At 34.3% G+C, this 9,135-nt stretch overlaps 2 protein-coding genes across 2 annotated transcripts; one reads left to right on the top strand and one right to left on the bottom strand.

Annotated features, from left to right (window-relative positions):
- Positions 1 to 924: 924 nt before the first annotated feature.
- On the bottom strand, positions 925 to 2,525 carry LOC143577108 (uncharacterized). The gene is made up of 2 exons (XM_077061039.1): positions 1,806 to 2,525; positions 925 to 1,697 (listed from the first exon to the last, which is right to left on the bottom strand). Exons 1-2 carry the CDS (start codon positions 1,887 to 1,889, stop codon positions 1,122 to 1,124), a joined length of 660 nt encoding a protein of 219 aa, XP_076917154.1. The 5' UTR covers positions 1,890 to 2,525; the 3' UTR covers positions 925 to 1,121.
- A 3,175-nt stretch (positions 2,526 to 5,700) lies between these two features.
- LOC143577107 (proline-rich receptor-like protein kinase PERK1) lies at positions 5,701 to 8,291 on the top strand. Its single transcript, XM_077061038.1, has 8 exons — positions 5,701 to 5,810; positions 6,046 to 6,211; positions 6,295 to 6,503; positions 6,577 to 6,703; positions 6,796 to 6,867; positions 7,073 to 7,259; positions 7,818 to 7,950; positions 8,025 to 8,291. Exons 2-8 carry the CDS (start codon positions 6,064 to 6,066, stop codon positions 8,286 to 8,288), a joined length of 1,140 nt encoding a protein of 379 aa, XP_076917153.1. The 5' UTR covers positions 5,701 to 5,810; positions 6,046 to 6,063; the 3' UTR covers positions 8,289 to 8,291.
- The last annotated feature ends 844 nt before the right edge of the window (positions 8,292 to 9,135 follow it).

The following is a 9,135-nucleotide window of genomic DNA, read 5'->3' as shown; positions in this document are numbered from 1 at the left end:
TAAGGTTATAAAACCATACACCGATGAGGTGTAAAACACAAAACTAGCAGTTTAAGATTTATATCACATGCTACACGGCATACTCTAACGTTAAACCTACTCAAGCATCATATGATAACGAATTCAGATTTTTAAACTTTATAACATTTCCACATTTCATAACAATAATTGAGGCTTGAGTATGGCCCGACCTTTCATTACTTATTTTCCACGGACAAAACGCTTTACCCACAAGAGATTTCCGTTTTAATCATTTTATCAAATTTGCCCTTTCATTTTCAAGCCTGAGTCTACTGACACATCCCAAGTTAAGTGCGCTTTCTTTTATTTATCTCATATTATTAGTAGTTTGAGAAACCAATTTCCGATAAATATCATCATCTCCTACTTTAACGTAAAAAAAACTAGATTCAAGGGACATTTTAAAACATTTTTCAATTTTTTTCAAATTTTTTTTATTATTTTTTAAACAAAAACGAAAATAAAACTAAAATTAGTTAAAACAATTGTGTCCCATCCCCACACTTAAATTTTGCATTGTCCTCAATGCGGGCACGGGAAACACGACTCGAAAATATTTAAAACAAAACTAACAATAAATAAAAAAAATAAAAAGCAAAAACCTAAAAAAATAAAAACAAAGACATAAAAATAAAAACATGAAAACATAAAAACAAAGTACAATGGAAAAGACTTAGCTGGTAATATGCGAGACTGTCAATGTGCCAGTCTATTTCCATGGGTGCTCTCCTTACCGACCGCTCAACACGAATTGGTAACTCATTCCCTTTTTCTGAACGGACACGACAAAACAAAACAAACATATCTATAAATGTATTTTATCATAATGATAGATATTATGCAATTAAAGTACGTCAACCCACAAATAAAACATGAATAATTAGTAGCAAATAAATAAATATAAAGTATACGGCTCCACTGCTACTCCATCCCCACACTTGTCTTTTTCAATATACTCTTCCTTGGGGATTGTCTCTCTAGCTCAATCTTTTTTCAAACTAGCTAAACTTAAAAACACAAAAACAAAGACGAACTACAAAAAACTACATTAGTGACTCGATAAAATATACAAACTCCGCGAAACCTCCCCACACTTGAACTTAATCAGGAAGTTTCTCCTTAATCTGGACCCTATCTAACCCATTTAGTTCCACCCGGAATTTATCAAACATTAATATATCAATGATGGAACCGCAAAATATTAAATTAGAATTAAAAATCAGTAACGGGTCAGACCACCTATATTTAAACTTACCTGGCAAGTGCCGAATGCGTTGTAAGTATCGAGAAGACTGGTCGTGTTTGACATTTAATGGCTTTTTCACTCCCGTAGACCATCTACTAAAGTATATGCAACTTCGGTTTTCAGGTAATTTCTCATCCTCGACCTTCTCCCGTGGTTTTGATTCCTGATCATCATTCAAAACACAATCCACGGGCCGGCAATGGTGTTCTTCCTCTAACACCACATCCTCATCTACACTATCCTCTACAAGGAGGGCCTCGAAAAACGCAACATCCTCATTAACGTCTAATGTGTCTCCCCCGTCATAATCCGACAATCCATCCAACTCCAGATTCAAGAATTCATCTTCCTCATTAAGCTCATTATCAACCTTAACCATATCCTCAACACCAAACATTAGCTCGAGTGACTCTCCCAATTCTATATCTTCCTCAAACACAAGTTTCACCATAATTAATCTCAGATATGCAGCCCACTCCTCCTCGTCACAATCATCATCGGAGTCACTACAAAACTCAGTACAATTAGTAACACATACCTGTGAAACCTGAGGTGGGACTTCATCAACCACTCGTGTCTCCGTATCCGGGATGATATCCTCTTCTTCATCTACATATTCCATGATTGGCTCGTTCCCTTATTCTGGAAACATCGGGAACAACTCGCCCAACCGATTCATGTATCCCAAATAGTTGCCTTCCGCATCATACTTATAACCAGGTGTCGGTTGCTCCTCCAGCTGCACACTCTCCTCTTCGTTTATCTCATCATCAGAGTCACTCCAAAAATCAATAATAGCATGTGAAACCGGAGGTGGGACTTCAACATCCATTTTTGTCTCCGTTACTTGAATGATCTCCTCATCTGAGTGCTCAACATATTCCAAGGATCTTAACCTCTCCATTTCATCTTCTTCATCCAGTCTCCTAGAAATTTCTTCTACTTGACGTTGGAGATCTGTAATAATATCCTAGTGATTTTTGAAGATGGTATCATACTCAACGAGCATCTTTTGGGTATCTGTAGCCATGTATTGGACCAACATCTTTTCTATCCTACCCATAGCAGCTACATCCTTATCAGAAACGCTTTTAGAAAATTGATCATAACACTGCTCCTGGTTTTGCTGAGGTTGCTGATACGAATTATCAAAATAATACGGAAAAGGTCCCTGTGAAAAATTTTGTACCGGCTGCACAGATGGGTTAGTACGATTATATGGACATGCACGAATCATATGACAACCAGCGCATCTATAACAAATAAAGCAAGAACCCTTGTATGGACAATCATAGTGTAAATGAGGATCACCACACGTATCACAATTAAGGTTACTATAGTATGGACATTTAATGGTAAAGTGAGGTCCATTACAAATGTCACACATAATTACAAGAATTTAAATAAGCAAAATTACGAACAACTAGACACCTACGACTCAAAGGAAAAATAAATAAATAAACACGTAATTATCTAATTAACTAAAACCCTAAAAACTCAAAAGCAAAAACACAATAGCACGTATATAGCAAATAAGTCCAATCAAAGCTAGCAACACAATCGCCAAAAGTCCCCGGCAACGGCGCCAAAAACTTGATGTGCTAAAAGTAGTTATAATATAAATAACTAAAATTGTACTAATCTAGACACTAAGTAATACTCTAGACCCTTAAACTTAAGTTAAACTACAAACCGGCAAGTGAACCGGTCGACTCTAGTACAGCTAAGTAAGTCCGGATATCGAACCCACGAGACTCTTTAAATTACGAAACTAGCAAATTAGACTCAACTACAAGACACGACTATTTATTAATAATATTTGAGGGGGATTTTAAAATTAATTAATTAAACCTCTAATATTAATTAACTAATGATTACTTTAATTAAACTATTAATAAACTAATTAATATAATAATAAAACAAACCCTAATTATTATAATAATAATAAAACATAATCATTACTTATTAATTAATTAATAAAACTTAAACCCTAATTAGTTTTAACTAATAAACAATTTAGAAAACTTGGATTGATTCAGATGATGAAAATAACTACCCAGGCCGGAATCCCCAAAGTTACGGTTATTAATTTAAATGGAAAAACGCAAGTTATGGAACCAGGATCATAAAATAGACCCTTGACAGAAAACCGAACAGGGCCCTTGAATTTCAAGAAGACGCCTATGGATTTCTAACAAGTTTTAAGACTCATCAGTTTTATATTAAACTTCTTTACGGTTATTTAATCGCTTATGTCTAAGTATCTTTTATGACGAAAACCTACCTTACAGCGCGGAATTCAAAGATAGTCAAGCAGATTCAATTAACTTAATAGACTAATCTGACAATCAAACCTAGACGGACTCCTTACGAAGAACTAAATCTAGTAATCCCGACGGGCAAAGATATATTAATAGCCCATCACCTTACAGCTTTTTAGACTAGCAGCTCACTTTTATTTGTTTAATTGATTTTATTGTTCCTATGATTTTAATCGATATTAATCACAAACTAGTCAAGAACACAAAGTAAATGACCTAACAAAACCCTATCCTATGAAACAATCAACAAGGTCAATGTGAAACAATAAATTCAATTAAACAAAACCAAGTAATCATACGCATCAACTAAATAAAACTCAACCGTTTACTTAGAACATAATATCCATAACGAAACGAAAATCCAAATAAAATCAAACCGAACTAAGGTTCATCACGACCTAGGCAGTCTACGGAATTTAGCCTAGCATATTAAAATCTAAATCAAACAAAACAAATAATAACGCAAACATGGTGAAAGTGTAAGAAATGGGGAATCGAAGATGATAAAACCCGTAAACTAGAACGTTAACGTGTAGCTCTTCACCGGATGTTCTCTCGCCTTCAAATTCACCAACAAACGCATAAAATAGCTCCAAGAACTCTCCAAAATCGGCTGGTGGCTTCAGGTTATGTCAGGTTTAAGTTAAAGGTGTTTAAATAGCGAAAACAAGGCCCTACATTAAGCAAAAAACGAATTAAAAACCCATCAGCATTGCCTAGGCGACGCGCTAAGGGCTTTTTGCCTTCCCCCTTCGCGCGGCGCGGCGTGCTTCTCTATGGGGGCCGGTCAGACCGGCCCGATCTGACGGTTCTCTGTTCTGGTTCTTCCTGACGCGTTCCAGATCTCCGTTTTGGCTCGTTTTAGCTTGTTTTTCGCTCTTTTTAATCACGATCAAATCCCGGAACCTACGAAATATAGAAACGTTAGTAGTATACAAATCTTGACTAAAAACAAATAAAAAAAATTAAAATATTAAATAAAATAAACAAAGGAAACATATATATTTAGCATTATATCACAAATCATTCTCATACTTCTCATTTTTAAATATAAAATAAATATTAAGTGTGTTTGCTGAATATAATTACCTTTTTTTTTATTTTTTTAAAATATTTTTAAATTAAATGTATTGTTAAATTTTTAATAAAGTTATTACTTTTTTATATTTCTAGTCACTTTTAATAAAAAAACAACATTATGAATTATATTTATTTAATAAAAATTTGATAGGTTGGGTTGCTAATAAGTATGGAAAGTTTGGGTTTGATAGGTTAAAGTGAGATAAATTAGTTTTATAATAAAGATTAAGTTGGGCTTGTTTGTAAATGAGGATGATCTTAAAAGAAAACCCATCATATGTGAGAAAACTCTCTCGCCTAACCTGAACCCCTATTTTGTATCACATATAGGACTTGAACTCTTGAGTTGAACCATTTATCCACAAAGATCTTTAAACTTTTCATAACATTTAATTTGAAGCAGTCACTTTTTTCTATATTTAAGGTATTAAGATTTTATTATATACATGTAATGTATTAAACCTTTTTTAATCAATTTGTGGATTTATGTTTTTGCCATTATTGTAAAAAAATTATTCTGTTAAAAAAATTATCTTAGATACAGAGTTTAGTTACTCTTTTGTTACCAATTTGTCCGATCAACATTGTGTATTACAGGGTTAAAATGCAATGTTATCATCATAACTAGACCAAATATGTCAAACAAGAAACCATTTACACAAAGACCACCTGGTTACGATGATAACAAATTAACCTAGTTAGTGCTTGGATCAAGCCTTCAAAATCATCTAAATTTCATTTACGTTTATTTCATGCTCCATATTTTATTACCACTCTACGTTCGATTTTTAAAACCGATCCAACCTGTGAATCAATGAGACCGAGCGGCTATAAAACATCTCGAAACATACGTGCAAAAGTACAAACGATGGGGGCTAAAATGACAAGAGATTGAAAGGTGGAGGCGTGAGTTAATAAAAAATAATAATATTATTATTAATAACATAAAGACGAAAACAAGAGTTTAATAAATAAATAATAATAATAATAATAATAATAATAATAATAATAATAATAATAATAAGCAAAAGAGTGGATTGTTGATGACAGCGAGCAGAGGGTAGAAGAGAATCATAAAGCCTGGATCACATTCACTCACGATTGCTAATCAAACCACACAATGAGCTTCCGATTGCCCACTTGTAAGTCTCTCTGATTGCCTATTCCTATTTCACTTTGGTTTCTGCTGTTGTTTGATTCTTCAGTGTTTTTAATCCAATTGGGTTCAGCATTTGACTAGATCTAAATCAATTATGCAGATTTAATCTTAATCTTGTTTCTTCAAGTGGGTTTTATTCATTTGTGGCTTAATTTTGCTCTTACTCAATTCTACATTAAATGTATGTAATATACTAATGGTGTTAATTATTTTCTTAGACATGTGAAGTGTACCAAATGTCAAGAAATCTTGCATCAATAGCGGGAGGTGCTGCAGGAGCTATGGCCTTAATCGTGTTTGTCGTTTTCGTTACATGGTTCTTCCTTTGTAATAACAGAAGCGTTGCTAGAACGTCAGAAACCGACTCTTCTGATCCCTCTCAAGGTAAGTTTTTTACTTTGAACATTATGTTTCGAAGCGAGGGAGTAGTAATAATATGATTGACTGATTGTTATGATTATATCTAGCTGGAAGACCGCAGGCGGTTCAACTAGTTATTCGAGAAACCAGACAGTTTGAGATTGATGAATTATCGTTAGCTACAAAAAACTTTAGTGACAAAAGTTTGATCGGTGAAGGAAAATTCGGGGAGGTGTACAAGGGTTTGCTTCATGATGGTATGCTTGTAGCGATAAAAAGACGGTTCGCTCCACCTACTGAAGAGTTTGTAAATGAGGTAGTTATATTAATGTTTCAATACAATTTTTGAATCCGTTACTGTTACATTGAAATATGTAACTTCTAAATAGGTGAGGTATCTGGCATCTATTCAGCACAGGAATATTGTGACTCTGTTAGGTTACTGTCAAGCAAGTGGTCAACAGATTCTTGTATACGAGTATGTACCAAACGGAAGTGTTTCGATCCACTTGTATGGTAATTATCTGTCTGCTAGCCATTTATGTTAACTACTTTATTAATGTTCATGCATTTTAATGTATGATATTTCATGATTTGAAAACATTTAGGGGCTGGCCATGTTACTAAAGAAAAACTTGAATTCAAGCATAGACTTTCGATAGCTCTTGGTGCAGCTAAAGGTGATCCTCTGCAAAATCAGTGAGCATTTTTGGCTTTCTTGGTATTAGTTCGTCTATTTAAGATAAAACATAAAAACGCAACATTTTGTGAGTTGCTTGTGAAAAAATTGAGCTGCTTTAATATTGTTATTATTATTATTATACAGATTTAGATAGAAAATGCTTTTTTCGCATGTAACTCCCATTCGTATTCTCTAATGTTCAGGTTTGGCTCACCTTCACTCATTAAGCCCGCGCTTGGCTCACAAGGATTTCAAGACCGCAAACGTTCTTGTAGATGAGAACTTTATAGCAAAAGTTGCTGATGCGGGTGTGCGAAATTTCTTGAACCGAGTTGACTCAGCAGGCCCGTCTTCTCAAGCTAGGATTGATGAGATATTCCTTGCTCCAGAGTTGTACTCTTTTCATTAGGCTTGTAAACGATCATGAACGGAGAATGTTCGTGTCCATTTGTTAAACTTTTAGCGGAACAAACAATCGAACATGAACAGTTAAACGAACGATGTTTTCTTGTTCATGTCTGTTTGTTAAGAAATGAACATCTTTGTGTTCGTTTATTAACAATATAAGCGAACGGTTCACAAACGTAAACGAACAAATATAACTGTGCTAAAACTAGTTAAAAGTAATGTGAAGAACAATGTACTGGGTCTAAAAAGTTATAACGCCAAAAGAGATAACTGTAAAATAACATAAATGAACATAAACAAATTTAAACGAAAAAATGTAAGTGAATGTTCACGAACATAACTGAACTAACAAGACATGTGTTCATGCTCATTCTTTTAACTAAATGAACAGATTTTTTTTTGTACATGTCTGATTGTTTAGTAAATAAACGAACTTCCCGCTGAACTGTTCATTATAGTTCGGTTCGTTTACAGGCCCACTTTTCTTGCCTCTTCTTATTCTTTTTCGGGAGTATTATTCTGAATGTTTATTGGTTACAGGGTACGAGAATTTAAACGCTTCTCTGAAAAAAGTGACATTTACAGCTTCGGTGTGTTCCTGCTCGAGTTGGTAAGCGGGCAAGAAGCAGTGGAATTACTATATTCAAACTCCAACCAAAATCTTGTTGAATGGGTATATATCTTTTTGTTCTAGATTGTTCTAGATCTTTCTAGATTGTTCTATAAACCTATTTTTTGTTATTGAAGGTTCAAAACCATCAAGAAGCAGGCACTATTTCTAGCATCATTGATGCACGAATGGGTAACAGCTTTACAACCGAAGGTATGGAAGAATACATCCACCTGATAATTCGGTGTGTGGAGGTATCAAGTGAGAGAAGGCCCGCAATGAGTTATGTGGTAACCGAGTTAGACCGAATACTTGAGAAGGAAATGAGTTTGACAACGATTATGGGGGAAGGAACCCCGGTTGTGACCCTTGGAAGTCAACTCTTTCGGGCTGGAAAATAAACATAATTGAAGTTTTATATAATTTACTATAAAACGATTACAATAAAGTGGCAGCTTTACAACCAAAGGTATGGAAGAATACATCCACCTGATAATTCGGTGTGTGGAGGTATCAAGTGGAGAAGGCCCGCAATGAGTTATGTGGTAACCGAGTTAGACCGAATACTTGAGAAGGAAATGAGTTTGACAACGATTATGGGTTGTGACCCTTGGAAGTCAACTCTTTCGGGCTGGAAAATAAACATAATTGGGAATGGGATTTATTTATTTATTTCTATCTCCAATTTGGTGTGTGTGCTTTGTGAAATAATTCTTTTTTTTTTTGAAGGAGATTCAGCTGTTTGATAAGTGTATAAAGAACAGCTGGTTGTTTTTATTTGTTTTCTTTCTCAATTGCCATTTGATTCTTGTTTATTGATTGTGAATATATGGAGGTTGAGATTGGTGTGTGATCATTGTAAATAATATTATCATTGTTTATTATTTACTGCTGGTGGCAACATATTGTCCAATAAAGTTAGTATCATCATTGAATCTTTATTTGATATTGATCAGTAGCAAGTTGTCATCTATAGTAGCTTGATTGGTAACTTATGTCAGTAGTAAGTTGCTCATCTGGTCATCAGAAGCTATAACTTTGTCGGTGTCAATCGCTTGATATCAACATTAAGGGTTTAAAGTTGTTTTCCATAGGTATAAACCCACCCTCATAAGCATCATCTTTAGCATCATGACACTTGCTAGCAATCCTAGCATTCTAGCAACCCATTAACACATGAAATAACCTAGTTGTGTATTATAGGTTCTTTGTTATTTCCAACAAATATATATATATTTTCTTTCACTT

Source organism: Bidens hawaiensis, unplaced genomic scaffold (assembly GCF_021521415.1).
Source record: "Bidens hawaiensis isolate Kalapana, Puna unplaced genomic scaffold, B.hawaiensis_p1.1 tig00028464_1, whole genome shotgun sequence".
Taxonomy (NCBI): domain Eukaryota; kingdom Viridiplantae; phylum Streptophyta; class Magnoliopsida; order Asterales; family Asteraceae; genus Bidens; species Bidens hawaiensis.
This window is presented reverse-complemented; position numbering and strand designations above follow the sequence as displayed.

Coding starts and splice junctions, on each gene's coding strand:
- LOC143577108 (XM_077061039.1), bottom strand. CDS start 1,889: ATGGAATATGTAGATGAAGAAGAGGATATCATCCCGGATACGGAGACA. Junction 1,698..1,805: donor TCCCACCTCAGGTTTCACAG/GTATGTGTTACT, acceptor CTTGTGTTTGAG/GAAGATATAGAATTGGGAGA.
- LOC143577107 (XM_077061038.1), top strand. CDS start 6,064: ATGTCAAGAAATCTTGCATCAATAGCGGGAGGTGCTGCAGGAGCTATG. Junction 6,704..6,795: donor TGTTTCGATCCACTTGTATG/GTAATTATCTGT, acceptor GAAAACATTTAG/GGGCTGGCCATGTTACTAAA. Junction 6,868..7,072: donor AGCTCTTGGTGCAGCTAAAG/GTGATCCTCTGC, acceptor TCTAATGTTCAG/GTTTGGCTCACCTTCACTCA.